At 39.7% G+C, this 21,891-nt stretch overlaps 1 protein-coding gene across 12 annotated transcripts in view; it reads right to left on the reverse strand.

Moving 5' to 3' along the window:
* The window catches only part of AFDN (afadin, adherens junction formation factor), a 3,286,836-nt gene that overhangs the window by 1,154,834 nt on the left and 2,110,111 nt on the right, over positions 1-21,891 (reverse strand). For all 12 annotated transcript variants that reach the window (XM_044063225.1, XM_044063199.1, XM_044063191.1 and 9 more), the window contains one exon: positions 7,495-7,581. In XM_044063225.1, coding sequence (XP_043919160.1) covers positions 7,495-7,581 — 87 coding nt within the window. The remainder of the gene's footprint in view (positions 1-7,494; positions 7,582-21,891) is intronic.

Genomic DNA, 21,891 nt, shown 5'->3' on the forward strand with positions numbered 1-21,891 from the left:
TGGAGAATTTGTTTCTCCTGCTGAGACAGTAAGGAAGGTGTCCGAGGCAGGTGCCATGGAGATATTTGTATTTGTGACACTGCGCAGGAGTAGGTACCAGTATTGGCGTGGCCAGTCTGGAGCAATCAAAATCATTTTTGATTTGTCCTGTTTGATTTTTAGCAGAACTCTGGAGAGCAGAGGCAGAAGGGGAAAGGCACAGACTGATAGGTTTTTCCAGCTGAAGGACAGAGCATCCACTTTCCAGGCTTTTTTGTGAGGAGTCTTTGTGCAAAATTTGTCCAACTGGTAGTTCTGGGGGAGGCAAATAGATCTATGTCTGGGCTCCCCCATTTGCTTGTCAACATGTTGAAAATCCGTGGTTCCAGTTTCCATTCGTGTGGGTCCATGAGATTTCTGCTTAGTCCGTCTGCCAGTGTATTCAGTTTTCCTGGCAGGAATTGAGCTTGTAATTGCACTTGGTAGCTCAAGGCCGTGTTCCACAATGCCATGGCTAGTCTGCAAATGGGGTAGGAATGTGTACCCCCCTGCTTGTTTATGTACCACATAACCGTGGTGTTGTCCATTTTTACCATTAGTTGTCCTGGATGAATGTAGTCCTTGAAGGCTGTCACAGCATTCTGTACAGCTAACATTTCTTTTTGACTGATATGTAGGTACATTTGATTTGGGTTCCATTTGCCCTGAATGCACTTCCCTGCCAGATGAGCCCCCCGTGCATAGTCTGATGCGTCTGTAGTTAGGGTTTGGATGGCAGGGGGTAGTGTGAATGGCAGTCCCTTGTTTTGGTGGCAGGCCTCTGCCCACCATAGGAACTCTAGGCGAAGGCAAGGTATGATAGGAAATTAATTATTTCCAGGCTGTGACAATGTTGACTCCATAGACTTTAAGTACCACTGAAGTTTCCTCATATGCAGTCTTGCATATGGAATTAGAAGAATGCAAAAGGCCATGAACCCTAAGGCTTGCAGTATATGTCTTGCAGATAGCAGGGTTTTTGTGTCCACTTGTTTGAAATAAGTTAACAAATGAATTTACTTTTCTGGCGTGAGGAAAGCCATCTGGGCAGTTGTATTCAAGCTTGCACTCAGGAATGTAATCTGTTGAGAGGGTACCAGTTGTGATTTCTTTTCGTTTATGGTGTACCCTAGACAAGTTAGAACCCTTTTTACAAATGCCAGATGATTTATAAGTATGGCCTGGTTTTCGGCCTGAATTAGACAATCGTCCAGGTATGGATATATTTGAATATTTTTTTGCCTGCAAAATGCAATTACTGGAGCCAGGCACTTTGTGAATACCCTGGGCGCAGTAGACAAGCCAAAGGGCAGCGCAGAGAACTGATAATGCAAGTAGCCTGCTTTGAAGCGTAGGTATCTTCTGCAAGATTCCCTGATTGGAATACATGCAGGTAAGCTTCTTTTAAATCTAGAGCTGCCAACCAGGCATCTTTGCCTAGCATAGGAAGTAACTGGTGAAGAGTCAGCATCTTGAATTTTGTAATGTCCAGAAAGGTGTTAAGAGTAGACAGGTCCGGAATTGGATGCCATGATTTGTCTTTTCTGGGTACCAGGAAAAGCTTGGAATAGAAACCTTGCCCCTTTTCCTCTTTTGGTATCGGTTGAATAGCCCTCATGTTTAAGAGGGAAAATACTTGTTTCTGAGCCTCTGCCCACTGATTTGGCGGCAGGTCTGGCCACCCATTTGGTGTTGGCAACATGTGGAAATTAAATCTGTACCCCTGGGACACTATATTTAAAACCCATTTGTCCTGGGTTATGAGTTCCCAGTTTTTTGCATGAAGAGCAATCTTTCCCCCCAAAGGGGCGGCTAAAAGTAAGTGCTTGGCAATTTTAAAGGAAAGTCATTGAGACTGTTTACCATAGGGGGGTGTCTTGTTATTTCCAGATTTGGAAGTGGAGGCCCCCCACTGATTAGTTCTGAGAGTCCCTTGGGACTGAAACATGGTGCTTTTGGTGTGTCTGGAAGGAGCGGGAAAGGACCAATTCTTAGTAAGCCAGTGCCTACTAAATCTTGGAGGTTGCACTTGTAAGAAATCTTTTACAGTTTGCATAGATTTAGCTTTATCTTCCATGTTTTTTAGAACTTCTTCAGCCTTATTGCCAAACAGACAGTCCTGATTTAAAGGCGCATACAACAATTTTGCTTTAACATGATCAGGCAGAGATTGCTCCTTAAGCCAAGCATGCCTTCTAAGCACAGACCCAGTAACAGCAGCCCTGCAAGAGGCCTCTAAAGAATCAAAACCACATTGCAAAGTATGTTTTCCAACTTGTTCAGCAGAATGCAATAAATCCTGTAAATCTTTTATTTTCCACACAGTCAGGAATCAACATCATTTTCTGTTTGAGCAGTCCAATAATATGCTGTTGATATTTTAGCATATGAAATTGGCAGTTTAAAACCCCGATTGCCAAGGTTGCAGAAGTATAAACCTTTTTACCCCATCTATCCAGCGCCCTGGAATCTCTATCAGAAGGGTAGGATGTTTAGCAGTAGAAGCCTTAATGCCCTTGGGCCCCTGAGAAATGGTTTCTGGATCCGCAATAGGTTTCTTGAAAAGGAACTCTTGGGACTCAGGAACCCTATAGTATCCATCAGGTTTACTGGGAGCCAGAGGCAGGAAATCAGGGGCCAAACTGGACTGCAAAAACACATCATCAACAATGTATAGTACAGGTGGTATAGCCAAAAGCCTATGCTGAGGTAGAAGAAAATCCCTAAGCCTCTTTTTAGATTCAGAAAATACCTGACTTTCCCAATGGAAATGCTCCCTTAAAGTATGTAAAGTTTCCCCAAAAGAAAAGACCTCAGGGGGGGGAAGCAGAGGGAATGGAATCCTCTGCATCAGAATCCTCATAAGTAGGTATGGACAAATCTAGGTCATTGGAAGAATTAGAAGAAACAAAGTCCTGATCAGAAGAATCATTGTCAAGCTCAGTCCTAGGCCTTTTAGAAAGGGGGGGGGGGGTTGACTACCCCTGATTACAGTAATAAGATCTTCAGCCATTTTGATAATTTGTTTTTTAGGCATAGAGGCCTGAACATGTGGCCTGTGCTTCAGTTTTTTAGACATAGATCGAGATTTAGGCCTTAGAGTAGAAGGTGGAGTCGGTTTAATATGCAAGTCTGTAGGCCTGAATACACCCTCAGAAGCCGGTGCCTGCACAGCGGCTCAGGACCCATCCAAGGTACAGCCATCCGCGGGTTCCATAGGTGAAGCATCTCGCGGCATACCAGACTCCGAATGGGTCTCAGTAGAGGCCTGCGAGTCAGAAGTAGTGGGTATCAGGGGCTGCGAAAGTGCCTCACTGGTACTGGTAAACTGGCAACTGTCTTAGGAAAAGCATCGTCAGTAATTTTGGACCTCGACGGCCTGTCTTTTTCTTTGAGTTTTTTTTTGGAATTCTGGTAATCGGATGGCTAACCGACGTCATTTCTGGATAATTAAACCGAGAACTGAAATATTTAGAGGCAAAAATGTACCGACGACGGACAGTGCGCTGATCAAATAAAGCACAAAACCGACAGCAAGGTACGTCGTGGTCAGGGCCTAGGCAAGGAATACAGTACAGATGAAAATCTTCATGAGGTATTTGCTTTCCACAAGTAATACAATTATTAACTTTTAGTGACATCGGTAAGGAGCAAGAAAAAGTTTCCCCAACGGGGTACTTGACTAAGTTGAAGACTTCGATTCTGAAACTCGAAAACGAAAATTTCAGGAGTCAGCTGACCGGCACATGCGAACTGCTTCTGCTTCGGGCACCACGCGACAAGAAAGACTGATGCAATGGTGTCGGCTGCATGTTTTATACCCCTGATGACCTGACATCATGGAAGAAGGGACAGCAACTGACGCAGGACCCAAGACTTTGTTAATCAGGCCGACTGAGGGCAACTTGCCAGCAGATTACCCAAATGTAATGACTGCAACAGTGAAACAAAATGAACATCTGTTCATAACTCACTCCACCTTGACTAAAGCCCCAGTTCCAGCTGAAGAAAAGCAACCCCAAAGCATGACACTGCCACCACCATGCTTCACTGTGGGGATGGTGTTCTTTTGGTGATACTAAGTGTTGTTTTTGCACCAAACGTAACTTTTGGAATCGTGGCCAGAAAGTTCAACCTTGGTCTTATCAGACCATAACACATTTTCCCACATGCTTTTGGGAGACTTGATTTACTGTTTTGCAAATTTTAGCTGGGCTTGGATGTTTTTCTGTGTAAGAAAAGGCTTCTGTCTTGCAACCCTACCCAATAGTCCAGACGGAGAATATGGGAGACTGTTGTCACATGTAGTACACAACCAGTACTTGCCAGACATTCCTGCAACTCCTTCAGTGTTGCTGTAGGTCTTTTGGCAACCTTCCTGACTAGTTTTCATCTTGTCTTTTCATGAATTTTGGAGGGACGTCCAGTTCTTTGCAACGTTGTTGTTGTCCCATATTTGCTCCACTTTTTGATGATTGTCTTCACTGTGTTCCATGGTATATCCAATGCTGTGGACATTTTTTTGTACCCTTCTCCTGACTGATACCTTTCAGCAATGAGACTGCTTTGATGTTTCGTAAGCTCTCTGCAAACCATGGCTATTGCTGTAGCAGGCAACTGAGTAAATATCAGGAAAATCCGACTAAGACAGTTGAACCTTATTCGGGGCTAATCACAGTCTCTCTAATTGATGGCAGGTGTGTACCCAAGAAGACTGAATGCTGTAATTAAATCAAAAGGTGCTTCAACAAAGTATTAGTTTAAGAGTGTGCACACTTATGCAACCAGCTTATTGTACATTTTTTATTTTTTATATTTTTTCCTCTAACAGATTTATTTTTCAATTGAATTGTACAGGTTATAGGTCACATTAAAGATGGGAAAAGTTTTGAAATGATTTATTGTGGTCTCATTTTTTTATCTCACAAAAACCTGGCATTTTAACAGAGGTGTATACACTTTTTTATATCCACTGTGTCATATATATATATATATATATATATATATATATATATATATATTATATACACACATATACACAGGTGGGAGAGAATGAGTGACTGAGGGAAAGGGATACAGACAGAGAAATACACTGATATAAAAATGGAACCAGTGAGGACCCAATATAGAATTGTAATGAATGAGGAGCCCATACTGAATCCTAAGAGATTCTATACAGAACAAAGGTGAGGTGAATGGCTTTAGGGGAACTCTGTACATGCAGTGAAATAACTTCACATTTACTATGCTACTTCTGGATACAGTCCACCTTTTGTAATGTACGGTAAAAGTACACAATACTTCAAAAATCACAGTTTGGTTAGCCCAAACAATTAACATTTTAAGTCTACCCTGATTAATAACATACTTTTCGACACTGCATTAGTCAGACTAAAAAAAAAACAGTATTGGTACTGTGATCTGGATACTCAATCATTACTTTTTAAGAAAATTTTAATGCTTTGAGAATAGCTATTGGCTGTGGGCTGTGTTTACTACATAAAACAAAAGTCAAGAACATGTCAAATGATTAGTTCAGCTTGACTTTAAAAAAATATATATACTTGGGCACTGCTAGAGATGAAACAAATTCGCTGACATCTTTTGCTTATAAACCATTTAATGTAGATCAAACCATTTTCTTGTAAAATACTTCAAACTTAATGCTATCAAATGGGGAAAAATTCCCGGAACCAGATGATAGTGCTTGTGTAAGGGATATCGTCATGGATGACAGATTTCACCTGAAAATGACCAAATAAAAACTTAAACATCTGTTTTAGGTACTTCAGAAATGTATATGAATAGTTTCGGTCATCATTTCCATAAGTACTTGATTCACAGCTGTCATCTTTGATTATGACCATATACACAAATTACTTCTCTCTTTCCCTCTCCTCTCATTTTTGGGCAATTTAATTCACATTTCAAGTGCGACTGTTATTTATTTGTCTATCTGTACCCCCCCCCCCCCACTGCCTGATGACCACTACCTAATTTCCTGGACAACTGCAACATCTGTTCCTCATTCACTAGTGGTGACAGCCAATAGAGAGGGGTCATTTAAGGTGCCATCGGGGAACAATGTAGCCCTAACACCTTGCTACCCTTTGGCAACTGATGTTATAACATGCAAATGGTCCTGCAATTTCCTCCCCATTACAGAAAGATGTACTCATTATTTACATGCCCACCACACGAAGATATCCTCTCACCCTACATATGGTGGAGTACATTTTACTGCCAAGTAGAGTACTGGTGCAGGGAAATACTACGATCATTCAGTGTGCATCTGCAATGTTGTAATGCCTGACAGGCTTAAGTAAGTAGACAGGAACACAGATCAGTAACAAGATAGGTATGGGAGAAGGCAGCAAGATGCACTAATCACAGAAAATGAGGAAAGGGTGCCAGCAAAAGACACCGATTTCTACTGGAAAGAAATGACAGGATGAAGAGGTAAAAAAAAAGAATAGTAATTGTTGCCAGAGGAGGGAGAGTAGAAGAGGTAATAACTACTGATAGAAGGGATGAGGGGGAGGCTGGCTATTCTACTCGCACTGAGTTTGGGGGGGTGTAGGAATTGTGATTTACAAATTCTGCATAAGAAATGAGAAAGCCATGGATACTAATCTCTGACATGCAGGAATTATGTAGGCAGGTGCAGAACACTGATAATGGAATGGTTAGGGGGACGCAGATATCAGTCAGGTTGCTAAACATGCACCACTGCTCAGGTAAGAGGATACAAACAAGTAGCAGACATCTCTGGGACAGGAAAGGAAGTTACAGTTGTCCTCCACTTGTAAATGTGAATGCAACTAGTGAATTGCCAGTGGAAATCCTACACAGCAGGAATTTTCTAGCATTCTCCCCTCAACCCTTTGACAACAAAAGAGCTACCTATCAACTGTATACCTCCACCTAATGACTACACTTAAGAGCACTTTTTGATATATGTAGCACCAACAGAAGAACACTGGGGTGAGAGTGGAGTACCAGGATTTGATGCCCTTGATCAATACATCCTAGTACAAGAGGACAAAATTAACTTCCTTTCTCTCAAAATGCAAAGTGTCAATAGAGTTAACAAAAATGCAGAAAGACTCAACTTCATATTCCAGAACTAAAAAACATGAAAGTAATAAAATTACCTCAAAACAGAATACTTCAAACATATTTTAATGATGTCCTAATGTATTTATATTTTATTAAATTTACAGTCAGTGTTTTGGCTTTGCCAGTATCTTAGTAGGACTAAACAGATCAAACTGCCACATATTTTAAAGACATTATAGGCAATAAACATTCACTCCAGAACACTGAAAAAAAGGAAAAACTGCCAAGCTGAAACAACATTCTGCTGAAAGTACACTTATTCTAACAAAATAGGATGCATTACATCTGAAATGACAAGACTTGGTCAATATACCTATTCATTTAACACAAAAAAAATGTAAACCATCTGTAACATACCTTAGCAGCAACAATGCTCAGACCCATTCCATTCTGCTTCTTTAGTGTGACAGTAATTACCTCTGGTTCTTTACGTAAAGGCCGAGTCTAAAATGGGATAACAGAAAAGATTAAAAATTGCAGAATGGAGCTATAAAATGTTTCAACTAAATTTTAAAAGCTTCATTTCAAAGTTTAAAGCTTTGAAGTGAGCATTAACAGCTTGCTTTAACAAAGGACGTACAACATCTACTTCAGTACTCAACCCTGCATGGACCCTTCAGTCATGACCAGGGCCCACAAGGGCAACAGTAAATGCAATATTTAAAAAAAATTAGTGTGGAAAACTAATGTGCTCTGAAAAAACTTGCACACAGAGGAAATAACAGGCAAGACCCTCATAGATGGTAACCAAAAGTCAGAACCGACCTAGACCATGAAGCTACAAGTCAAAAATCTTAACTCGGCGAGCCACCGCACATACTCATTTATGAAGCCAAAGTTGTAATTTCTACTATACAGATCATCCACTGATAATTGCTACTACAATAATTAAAACGTGTTTGAAACTTACAAAAATGTAACTGAATAAATCCACTAATAATTTTCTCAACCCTTTCTGACAAAGTGTGCAGGCACTGCATTGCAGTTCTAGGTCAGACTTGACAGAATAATGGAAAAATAAAAACTGCAAAATGACTGACACCATAAGGACAGAAAGTGACACTGGGGTAAAATAAAACTCTGGTTGGAAAAATAAATTCACTTCACAGGTAGTGCCCCCACCTTGCCACTGGATCAAAAACAAAACAAATACTAAGCATTTAGCAAGATGCAGAGACATTAGTATAGCACAGAATACCGATATATTATGAAAACCTTTTTTGTTTTTAAAGTTTCAAGCCCTAACTGTCCTTTAAACAAGAGGTACAAGCCTTCAGGCTTTTGTGTACCATTTTCTTACTGAACATCTATCCCTCAGCAATGAGCATACATTAATGAATATGAATCCTACAGGCAACTATGACCGGAGATTCAAATATGCTCCTTGTAAGAGTGACCACTCAAAACAGGTAAAGTTGTTAAAATAACAGAAAAAAAGCACAAAACACCAAACCAGAAGTCCACCGTTCAAAAAGTAGAAATGTCGTTTATTAAAATACAAAGCTTTCGAGTAAAACTCTTCTTCAGTGTAAGAACAGAAAAAAGCTAAGTTTTGGAAAATATAAAAAATGCAACATACCTTTAAACTGTTAAAGGGCCAGCTTTAGATTTAGAGATTTTTGTAGCAGAATCTGTTTGGGTTAGTACTGACTACTACTGCATTCCACATGCAGTGTTTATGAAGAAAAAGGAATACACAGTAAACAGAGTCAGAGGAAGGCAAAAAAGATATTGAAAAATGAATATAACCAGTGGTAAAATTTCAAGTTGAGAAGTTTAAAAGTAACGTGCCATGAAAAAACTAAAAATATCTGCAAAAATATACCATGGTAAGGATGACACTTGAAACTCTCAGTTCCAGTTGAGATACCTTTTGCTGCTAAGTAAGACTTGATAAAGGACAGACACAGTCCCAGACACAAACATGACAAAGCAGTGATGTTTAAACACAGTGCTGTTTTTTTTTTTCTTTTTTTAAAAAAGAAACATCTTTAATAAATGATCATACATGACACAGTCACAGTTACATTTTTGAAAAAAATCCACAGTGACACAATCTCCATTGCAAATATCATACATTCCAAACGGGGCAGACATGACTCTAGCTGCAAACATTATACATCATTTTTAATATATCCAGTCATTGCTAGTTACTTAGCTCAGTCAAATCCTACCTTCTTTTAAACCTTGATCCTCCTCTGTATATACTGATCCATTTCCTATTTTTTCCCATGTAATTTGCTCCTACCCTTTTCTCAAGATCCCAGTTCCAGTTGTTTTATCTCTGTTACTATCTTCACTACTTCTAATAAAATTGGTTTAGACGGATTTCCGTTTTCTTGTAATTGCTTTTTTTGACAGCCATAATAATTAGACACAGCAAGGCCTTACTACGTCTATGCAATTCCAACTCTATATCATAGCTCAAAAAAATCATCTCCTACTTCTCCAACTTGCTCAATCAGTATCTCTGACAGAGCAGTGTACAGGGAATCTTTAAAGTCTGCCAACTCATTACACTGCCAGAAAATATGTTCCCAGTTACCTTCTTCCCTATCATACATCCAACATTTGCTGTCTACCAGAGGAAAATTTCTTTGGAGTCTGCTTAGGGTATAAAAATACCTATGCAAACACTTCCAGGCAAAATCCAGATTTTGTTGCATATTTGGGAGACATACATATATCCCCCATTATTTCTTTGTGAACTGCAGAGGAGATTAGGAAGGATTGGTAAGAGAGATACTCTTACCAATCCTTCCTAATCTCCTCTGATTGATTCCTATAGTTATGATGCAATATTTTATATGCTCTACTAATTATTCTTTTCTTAACTGCAACTTCTGTTCTAGATTCTACTAAAAAAGTCCACCTGTGCTGGTCTTTCATTTAGGACCCCCCCCCCATTTCTTTCTCTTTGCTTATACTCTGGTATCAGTCCTTGATATGGAAGGCAATCTCTAGCCTGCAGTACAAATACGTTCTTGGCATCTTCTCATTCTATTACTTTTCCCTCTCTAGTTATTTGTTCCCAATACCTTGGGGTTCCTTTGCCAGTTTTCTCCAATATATTCATGACCCCTTTTGCCTATTGTCTGTATTCTTAATTGCAGTCATCGCATTTGGCAGAATCATCTTTCTCCATTCCTGTTGCCTTAGTTCTTAGAAGACCTTATGCTACTTTATAAGTTCTCCTTAAAAGTCTGCATCCAAAACCCCAGTATCTCCCTATTACTTAGCCCCCCCCCCCCGTTTCAACATCATCTCTTTCCACTTTGCGTTTTCTGCTTGTCCTAAGTATAGCAGCCTTAACTCTTGCTCTGAAATACCCCTTCAAGTTGGGTAATCCCAATCCGCCCTGTTCTACTGGAAGAATAAGTTTATCCCACTTGACTCTTGCCATTTTCTTCTCCTCCCAGATAAAATCCTTCAGCTATTAATTGCCATCACAAATTCTCCTCTGGTTGATAAAAATATGCCTGACTTGTGTACAACCCAAAATCATTTTAACTGCTTATATCTTGCTATCAATATCCATATAACAGAGCTTCCATTTTCAGTTTTTCTACCATCTTTTGTTTAGTCTCTTCCCACATATCCTTAGCTGGCACACCGGTATTATTTTTAAACCACACTCTTAAAAACTTCATTTTATCATGTTTCCATAAATATGGATATTGCTGAACAAAATCATATGTGGGCACATAATTTACCGCTACTGCTTTTGTCTTAGCTTAATTAATTTTGTATCCCAAAAAGGATTAAAACTGTCTCAATATGTGCCACAGCACTGTAATGTCCTTTTCTGTTTTTTTAGGTATAAAATAATGTCTGCAAATGGAGCCAGCTTTTCTTGACTACCACACCAATTATATCCTTGAATTTCCGAGTCCCTTATTTTCTTTGCCAATGGTTCTAAATGCAATGCAAATAAAGGGGAAAGAGGACACCCCTGCCTATTTACTCTGATCAAGCAGAGATTATCAGAGGACCCCACCCACTTTAATTTTCACCTCCAATCCTCCAAATCAACCTTTTAATTTTATCAGGGAATGCAAATGCTTCCATTGCTCTGTTCATAAAATTCCAGCTTGCTTTGTCAAATTCTTTCTCTGCATCAAGACCCACCAGCAACAGCAGTATTTTCTTACATTCTGCTTCCCTCTGGATCATCACTGTTCGGCTGTCAAATGTTTGCCCCCGCCCCCCTCAAAACCACATTGATCCAGGTCTGTCAATTTTGGCATCACTTTTGCCATTCTTTTAGCCATGATGACATTTTATAATCATGATTTAGTGTTCAAATAAGCCTGTATGAAGCGGAATCTGATGGATATTTACCCTCTTTAGGTATTACAGCTACTACGGCTTTCTTCCAGGATGCTGGCACTTCTCTTAAAATACTGTTAAACCAAACCTTCCAGATCTTTATCAGGATCTTTCCCTCATAGCTTCTAAACTTCCACAGGAATACCATCTATTCCTGGGAACTTTCTTGTAGATTGTTTATACATCACCATTTTTATCTCATCTCCTCCTATCCGAACTGTTGGAAACTGAGGAAACTGAACCTCCTCTCCCCTTTAACTTTGGCATAATTAATTCTTCCATAAACATTTCCATAGTTTTCTGCTTTATACAGACTTTCACAGAATTTCCGAAATATTTCTAATAACTCTACAGGATCCATTGTTATCGGCTCCTTAAGCTTGGTGACAGCCCTATCTACTTTTTGTTGCTTGAGTTGTTGTGCTAAAAGTTTTTGTGCTCTAGTTATCTAAAAACAGTTACTTAACAGCAACTTTTTAAACTCATGCATATTATCGAGGTAATCACTTATTTTCTATTTAGCATTCTGTAGTTGTTGCTCCTCTTGTTCTGTGAGATTCCCCCTATCTTGCAATACTTTAATATCTGTCAATCCCGCAAAATAATTCTTGTTACTTCTTAACCCCCATCTCCCTTTCTTTTATTTTCACCCTATGTTTAAATTCCACTTTAATTTTAACACACTCCCTAGCTACAGTTTCAAAAGAAATTTCTATCTTCTCTAATTGCTCCTGTATAGTTTCTACATCCCATTCCTTAAATTCTTCTCTTTTCAACACATAGGTGAAAAAGTGCCAGTGTCTCATTTTTACTTCATTACTCTGTATTTTTATTTGTTATTATTGGCACAAGATCTGAAATAGTTACTGGGTATATATCAAGACCTTCAACTAAATGCACATGCTCCTGTGAAATGTAAATTCTGTCCATCCTAGCCCAGTTTTTGTATTTTGGGGAATAATACGTAAATTCACTCTGAATTCCAAGTACTGAATTCACATCTTGCATGCCAAATATTTTCATAAATTTCTTTAAAACTCTACCCTCCTTTGTTAAATTTTCCTTTCTGGGTTCCCCTGTTGCAAATCAAATTCCAGTCCCCACTACAAGTAATATTCTCTGCTGAAAGCTGATTATTTCTCCCAGAATTTTCTTAAATTCCATTACAGCAGTTTCTGGTGGAATATAAATAATATATGCCAATGTAATCCTCCTCCCTTGCCAGTAGCCCCTTAGTACTACAAATCTACCATTATTGTCTTTTTTCCTCTTCTATTACTACTGGAGCTCCTCTTGCAATTAATGTAAATATTCCTCTCTTCCTTTGTCATAGGTATTCCACTGAATAACTATCCTGAAAACCCTTCTTTATCAAATACACATGTTCTGTTCTTTCCAAGTGGGTCTCCTGTAGTATAGCTATTTGCACTCTCTATGTTTTTAATATAATTGACCACTCTTTCTTTTTTTGTATTTATATGTGAGGCCATTAAAATTTAAAGACATAGAAGGAATCATATTCTTGAGGGATTATTATTCCCACTTATGTAGAACAGCTTAGTGCCAGATTTTATTACATGCTTGCACTGTTTGGCAAGTTAATCTTATACTACTGTTTCTTGTCATCTCCATTTGAGCCTATGTCACATCTTGCAGAACTTATTGTTTTATTCAAAACCCTCAAACAAAAGAACACACACCTACACCCACACACCCACACACACACACACACACACACACACACACACACACACACACACACACACACACAATAACCTCCTAAAACATACTAACTTCTTAATAATACAAAAACTATGCACATATTCAAATATTAAAGTTTTACCCTCCTATCAGGAACAAAAGTTCCAAGCTTACAGCCACACAGACAATCTAAACATAAATAAAAAATATCCATGCTAACATGCATGGTATCACCTGTCATTGTATTAAGTGATGTCTGATTCTGCCCCATCTTTATAGCTCTCCCAACTGGGAAAATACTTGAATGCTTTCAGAAAACATTTTCTCCAAGCCATTTCTTTTTATCAGATCATCTGATACTGACATGAGAACCAGACACAGAACTGTTTACTAGAAAGCAAAATACCTTATAATATTCAATATTCTTTTTCATTTACTTGCTTTCTGTTAAAATTTGTTACTATAAAAAACTAATTCCCTTAACCCAATGCAAAAATGAGAAAAAGCACACTGGTTTTTCTTTTGTTGTGCTCTTTTAAAGCAGATTTTTTTTTTTACAAAGCAGTGCCTACATTTCTTAAAACTGAACAAGGAGAAAGAGAGAAGGGAGAAAAACAAAAAGAGTAAATAGAAGCACATATTTACATTAGTATTCCCATTACTCTTAAAAATAACTGAAAAACTATACTTTATAACATGCAAAGAAAATCATGCCCCACTTCAATAATACTGTTAAGAAAAAGTTAATTTACTTACAGTTAACTCTCTCCCTCCTCCTCCAAGAGTATTTTTCCAAACATTAATGAAATGAAGTAAGCCATATGCTTTTGAGTCCCCTACAAGTCTGACAAAGTCCAAACAAGTCCAATATTTCCAGATTTTATTGTTCTGTTCGTCTCCATCTCCCAAATCTTGTCTCTACTTCATCTCCAGTGCACTCTCAATTCTTCTACTCAACTCCTGTGATTTTTTTCCCTCTGTCAAGCATTTTCTGTTAAAACACTGGGAAAGGTTTCACTGGCATAGTCTCTATGTGGTCTTTATTACCAGAACAACAAGAAGCAGAATTGCCTCCTGTTTCACAGTTCATGTTTTGTTGGACAAACTTTTGTATTTCTTCTTTAGCATGTACTTCATCAAAAATGTTTTTGTTTCTCCAGGGAAACTATTTTGAAGATAGCTGCATATAGCAGCTTGAATCTCATGCCTGCTTCTTGACATTCCCTATATAATGGAATAAATGTATTCCTCTTCTGCCTGGAGTACGAGTAGCCATTGTCCCCAAAACACTCTGCTGTCTCTCACTTTTTGTACTTTGTCCTTCTGCCACAGTTTTATCAGAATTGACTCCTTCTGCTGGTAAGATTGTATTTTTACTATTAAAGATTTAGGTTGTTTTCTTATAGCCATGTTTAGAGCATACACACAATGTGCCCTTTCAGTTAACAATTCCAATTGTTGAATACCAGTCCAGTTGCTTATCTGTGCTTTGATGAAATGAATGCAGTCGGCTCCATCCAGCTTCTCAGGTACAGCAGAAAATCTCAGGTTTTCTCTATGTGCTATCCTCTAATTCTATTATTTTTTTAAACATCTTCTTGAGCAGTCTCATATTCAGACAGCCTTTTCTTAACTTTGACCTCTGAGATTTGCAGTTTTATCAACTCATCTCAGTATCTGTTTAAAGCTTTTCCATTTGTTCCAGCCTTTTATGGTTTGAGTTGATATACTCCATCAGTGTTTCATTTATTTTAATCAGGTCTGCATGCAATTGCTTTATATTTTCCTCAAGGTTACTGGAAGTCATGTCTGGAGCTTGCACTTCTTTACAGCTACAGTACTTCGCCGAGTCAATGTTTTTTCATCACCTTTTGTAGCTGATTTTTCTTCAAGTCCTCTGTATTTCTTTTTTCCGTGGCATTCAGGTAGTGTACTTACTAGTCAGTTATTGAAATTTATTCAAAAATCCAGGTCCACTGGCTTTCTCTGCTACGTTTCTGTTTTCACACTGGCAGAGCCAGAATTAAGCTGTTACTCATTGCACAGCCCATCCTGAAGTCCAAACACCCAGTGCTTCTAAGTGAATTCACTACTTCTATACATTACTTTGTCAACATGCCAGAAAAAGACAACAAGGAAAGTCACTGTAAGAATGAGGGTCTCAGTTTCAGAGAACATTACCAGAGAAGAAAAACATTTTCAATTTGGGGATGCTTCTGTGAATAGTATGAGGAGACTGCTTTGTAGATCAAGAATGGACCCTGAATATATTTCTGCTTGAAACACATTCCTAACTTGTGAGGTTTGCCTGGAGTATAGCACACCTAAGCCCAGGCCCATGGTGGTATTATGCCTCTGACCTCTAAGTGCAATGAGACAGTTTCTATAGATTTACATGGACTTGAACCTGGCACTTGGTACTTTCATGCCATCAACTGATGTTAGTGCCAGAAGCATTAAAACACAAAAGGGCCATCAGAAATTTTATAGAAAATTTATTCATTGCTGGATAAGCAAGCATAATCCAACCTCAGAAGTTATTCAGTGACAATGGTGGATAATTCAATGATGATGTAATCAAAGATATGGAGGAAAGTCATTACTGAAACAGTTACCATTATGGTATATAGTCCTTGGATCAATAGACTCCTAGAAGGAAGATGTGGGTTGTGGGCTCTTTCTAAGCATACAAAGTGGCACAATTTCTTCAGTGCAGACCAAAGAAACCATCACTTGTGGCTGAGGATTAGAGTGCAGGGCTGACTGCTGGAAATACTCAAGGGAAATGAGTGTGATCAGCACAGTCAACCCACCACATATGCCATTCCGTCATGAAACTCAGACACCACAGGGGACATGGGGTTTAAAAAAAGTCCCAACCTCTCCTGATAGTTGCCCTGAATGACTGCCTCTCTTGGTTAGCCCTAGTCTCTGTGATGGGGATGAATGGATGGACTAGCCCAAAGAGGGCTGAAGAATGGCAGGCAGAAGGGTAAAAAAACAAAAAACAATGTTAAAAGTAAAAGATAGTAGTTGATATGACTGGAAAATGGCATTATACTGAGGTGTAATGGTGGCAAAAAATACTGCATAGTTTGTTTACTGGTGCAGTCATATCAACTAATGTTTTTGCCAGAGCCCAAATCTCTCCTCTCTTTTGATACTTCACCAAAACAAGAAGAGACCACAAGGAACCCAGCAGTGGAAGAAATTATTTCAATATTACATACATCAAGAAGAAAATTTCCTAAAGCTGAATGTTTTGAAAGAACTCAGGAGGGCGCTATAGAAAACTCTGTACCACAAATGAAAGGTTCGAAATGGAAGACTAGACACACTACAAAAAGGGTGTCTGTTCAGACAGAAAAGGACCCACAGTCATCATCGGCCAGAACTGAATTATAGTAACTGTGAGGCATGATGGCATTCATAAAAGGAAGACTCATTCCAGGAATTGTAAAATCAAGACAGACATGGAAGCAACTACATCAGAAGAAATGACACTGACAACATGAGAGACTTAATGGAAATACTAACAACTCAGAAAATGGAAGCATAAGGTGCCACAATAAGGTACTAGCCAAGGGCTCAAAGAAAGTCAAACCATAAGCTATGTGGGCAACGGAAAAGGGAGAAACACAACTGAAATATTTTTTTTTGTCCCCCTCCCACATCCGCAGGACCCATGTGCAATGGCTTCACCTTCACCCAAATAACTCCTTTGTTCTACGGGGGGATGAGTGCTGGGCAAATCCGAGCTAGGCATTAGCCCCACAGGCCCATTCATTCCTAACCAGGCAGCTGTATTTGCCCAACTATTCCTCCAGCAGTGAAAGCTGAATGGTAAGGACAAGGCTAGCCCGCATGTCCTGCAAAGAGGCCTACCCATCCCTCCCTAACTGCTGATGTGCTAGATATAGCTGTCTGGTCAGGGAGAGGAGGCATGTGCACTTCCACACATACCTCACTTTTCTATGGCCCAAGCAAAGAGATGCTTGTGCAAATAAAAATTAAGCTAGCTTGGCCACTACCAGTGGGTGATACAACTACTAACTAGCAGCAAATAAGACTGTGGGTCATGCAGCCTTCCCTACCTCATGATAAGTAAATGGTACCACCCACTTGAGCTCAGCCTGTCTTGCCAGACGTCTCAGACTCCAGTGACAATAATGAGCAAGGGTCATCTCAGCTGTGTTCATGGTGTTGCACATCATGAGACTGGGGTAACAGTGTTCAAAACACAAGGTGGTGCTGCTAAAGCGATAGGAAGACACAAGAATTAGTATAACTTGAAATGTTTACATCCTACTAATAATGCAGGTAGAGAAGAGTCTGTTTATATGTCAAAAGCAGAAGACACTCACATTAAACAAGGAAATGATCATATACATATACAGCCCTCTGACTCACATATGGAACATGATATATTCCTGACTAAGGACATATCATCTGAATCAGTAAACAGGATAAAATACAGGTCTGGAAAGATAATGATGCTTTTGAAAATGTTAATGTTGGCCAAAATGCAACACCGCTAGGTGGCTATGTATCCTAAAAGAAACTACAAAAGGAATAACACCCAAAGCACACTCTATGGCTAGAGGGTTTGAAATAATTTGCATAAAATAATTTCCAGAAGATTTGTAAACACTTCCGTCAGAATCACTTTCATTTTGGGTAAAATTTAATTCTATGTTTTGCAAGGTATGTAACTCTCTTTGGATATTTATGTCTTTCTCCCTCCTGAGGCAAGATGTGTGGGATAACTGTGGAAACATAAGCACTTTTCATGCATATCCCACATTTGAACAAAAGGGCTTGATGCCTACAGGAGGGGGCTGATAGTCCACAGACACAAAAGGGAAAAGCTTGCAAAATATACTGGTATATGAAGTAGCATTTATGAAAGTTCACAATTTCTCAAGTGCAGATTACTTGCTTACTCGTGCTTTAATCAGTTCGGGTGCTTAAGCTGTAGATATTTTGACCAGTCATTCAAATTGTTATGATATGCGGTAGTGCCATGTGTGCCAGGGAGATTTGGGTAGTAAATGTGTACATATACCAGCACATCCAGCTGGAGTTTTTTGGAAAAAAAAAAGTGTGTGTCATTTGATTATCTCTCTGCTTTGTACAGGTGCTGGTGTTAAAAAAAAAAAAAAAAAAAAAAAAAAAAATATTGTAAAGTCACGTGTGTTAAACATGTACAAATATATATTAGGCTGTATTGCTGTAATTGATCAAACGTGAACCCTAGAAGGGTAGAAAGTTTGAAATTCTGTTGTAGCTTTCAGATGCGGCCACATATCTTAGTAAAGCTCTGTGTGCCTATTGTACCATAGTCAGGTGACCAGAGGTGATATCTTCTAACCAGCTGAACTCTTCGGAACCCTCACAGCAGCACTTTAGAATTTGACAGGAAAGATTTCTGACAGGATTTCTCTCTCACACATCCACACAGTCAGTAAGCAAAATTCAGTCAGACAGTGAGACAAACAGATATCATCTGGCTGCCTTGCTTTAGTGAGTAGTCAGGGAACAGCAATTCTTTAGTCAGACAGGGACATCTAGTGAGAACAGTTTACTATTGTTTTCTGTAACTGTGAGAAACTATCCAACTGTATTATTTTCGAAATCTCTGTGGTTGAACTGTTTACTGCATTCAGTACTGTCTTGTTTTCTGTTTTATTTATTATTATTAAATATTTTTATACTTTTTATTGTGGCTGGTCCTTTAGAGAATGCTTTTAACATCTTGAGTACTTATGCTTATTTTGGTGACACTGTGACTGCTCCTGAAAGCCTTGTTGCACTGGCCACACTCCATCATTATTAATTGTGCACAGTATAACTGTATACCCTTTGTAAGAGCCTTAAAATAGTTGACTGGTGGTAGCCTGATTACCTGTCAGTCTGGGCAGAAAGGGGCACAGCTAGTAAATTTGTGCCAAATCTTCCCAGCTCTGTGTGTGTGTGTGTGTGTGTGTGTGTGTGTGTGTGTGTGTGTGTGTGTGTAAAACTCAAATATTCAAGTGTGTGTGTCAGCTGCTGGGAACAGGAACACAGAACTCCAAGGTGGTCAGTATGGAGATGTGTGTGGACCTGGAGAGAGTAAGAAAGTCCAACCTCAAATCTGGAGAGTGGGCAATGTGTGCTCTTAAGGGAAACTGTGCTTGGTGCAGGGAGCTGCATATGAAAATACTGTGTGAATCCATCTTTACTTGTGGTGACCCTCCCTCACCAGAGTCAGTGGTGAGGATCGAGTTTCCTTGATTGCAGGTGTGGAGTAGGGACAATGTCACACAAATAATCACAGCTCATCAGAAGTGTTCCACTGATGAAAAATCATCTGTCACATTCTTGTTGAGCAACCATTCGTGAGGTAGAAAAATACATCTGCTCAGCCTGCCAGATACCACATTGAATTTCCCTGGAATGTGCATTACAATGAGAAAGTGGCTGGATAAGATCGCCCACTGCCATGCTCTGAGTGCTTCTCGACACAATGGGTAAGATCTGGTCCCTATGTTTGTTGATGTACCAAACTAACGACATGTTGTTCATTTAAAGGGCAATCGTGCCTTGGACTGTTTTCCCCAGGTAATGCACCCCCCCCCCACCTTAACAGGGAAGCATCTGTGGTTATTATGGTCTTGGGCTGACGGGGAATAAATGGACACATCCTTGCAGAACCTGCTCTGATTGAATCCACCACTTGAGATCTCTCTTGCAAATCTGAGTAATACTTATCAGGGTTGACATAGGTTGATAAAGTATTGACCACTGCATGGTTAACATCCACTATACAATCCTTACTTAAAATCTAGCTAAAGGTACTATAGAGTTATTGCAGCTGCTACTGATTCTAGAGCCTGAAGGATCAAGTGGGCTGAAACCTTGGTACTTCAGATTATTTTTCTGACCTGTGTTCTTAAGGTCTGAACCCTTAGAGGAGGCACTGAAACTATCATTGACTTTGTGTTGAACAGTGCTCCTATAAATTCCAAATTCTGAGTGGGTTCCAAATGACTTTGTGTTGAACAGTGCTCATATAAATTCCAAATTCTGAGTGGGTTCCAAATGAGACTTTTCATAGTTTATGATTATCTCCAGATGAGAGCATGTCTGAAGAACCTGATCTCTTGTCTCTATTACTTGATGCCCGGACAGGGTGGTAATGAGCCAGTCATCTAAATATGGAAATGCCTGGAATCCTTGCAGTGTTCAAGTGAGCTGCCACTACAGCCATACATTTGGTGAACATCCTGGGGGTTGTGGTGAGGCCAAAGGGCAGAACTCTAAATTGCTAATGACTGGCTCCCAGCCAGAAGCACAAATACCTTCTGTATCTCCTGTTCATCTTTATTCAACAGTACACATCCTGAAGCTCTAACAAGCACATTCAATCATCCTTTCCCAGAAATGGCAGAATGGACTGAACCATGACCATCTGAAACTTGGTGTGTCAAACTAATTTAAGTTGCTGAGATCAAAGACTGGTGGTCTGTCCCATTTTCTTTGGCACTAAAAAGAATCTTGAGTAAGGCATTCTATCTGGTCTGGTGGGACCTCTTGGATGACTTTTTTCTAGCAGCTTTTGTATTTGAAGTGGTGCTTGTTCCTTCTGACTGGTTGGAACATGGGGGATTTTTCTTGAGATTGGAGGTTAAAGGGAAAAGGGCATTATATAACCTCTGGAAATGATCTTCTGCACTCAAGCATCCGTTACCTCTAGCCATGCTCTCTGGTGCAGGGATAAATGATCCCTGATTGCCTCCAGAGGGGGACAATCAGACCTCCTTTCAGAAGCACTGGAAGGGTCCATCAAAAAACTAATCTCTGGACCCTCGGTTTTGTGGGCCACCTCTGCCGTGAGAATGGCGTCTACCATTGGAGTCCTCTCCTCCACCCCTAGGTGAACCTCCTCTATCATGTGTCCTGGAAAGGGCCCTGGGATGACTTGAACCACATTTTCCTAGCACCTCATTGATTCTTGGAGATGGATCTTTGAGGTGTGGAAAAACAAATGCCCATGGCAGACAGGGTCCTTCTGTGCTTTTCACACCTTGATACTGTATCTTTAACTTTGAGGCCAAACAAATCCATACCATTAAAGGGAGCACTGATGAATTAAGACTTGAAGGACTCCACAAAATCACACAAGTGCATCCAGGTGTGCCTCCTTATGGAAACGCCAGAACCCATTGCCCTTGAGGTTCCTCCTGCCACATGCGAAATTAGGCTCATGGAAGAATTAGAAACTGATTGCAGGGTACCCAAATGAGAAGTCGCAGATGCCTCTACCTCATCAGCATCAGAAATGGATCCTGAAAGGTGTTATTTCCTTAATGAGGTCTCTCTGTAACCTGGTAAAATATGCCAGATAGTTCAGAGACCTTACGATAAAGGTCACTGAAACACAGACATGCTTCCCAAACCTGTCCATTGCTTGAGACTCCTTGTTTGGTGGAAGGACAGCTGGAACTCTCTTTGGCGAGCTCCTTTTTACTGGCCACTGCCACAACCATGGCATCAACAGGCACCCCTTTTGCCCAGAAAATGTTTGTCTTCTGGTGGTATCATAACTTTATCCAGTCTCCTGGGGATTGGTTCAATGATGTCTGGTGCCTTCAATGCCCGTCAACAGAACAACTCTAAGAGCTAATCTGTGAGCGGAGACACCCAGAAGGTAGACGGGCCAGTAAAAAACACCTCCAAGAATAT

The sequence above is a fragment of the Protopterus annectens genome, chromosome 1.part0 (assembly GCF_019279795.1).
Source record: "Protopterus annectens isolate FY-2018-M chromosome 1.part0, PAN1.0, whole genome shotgun sequence".
Lineage (NCBI taxonomy): Eukaryota > Metazoa > Chordata > Ceratodontiformes > Protopteridae > Protopterus > Protopterus annectens.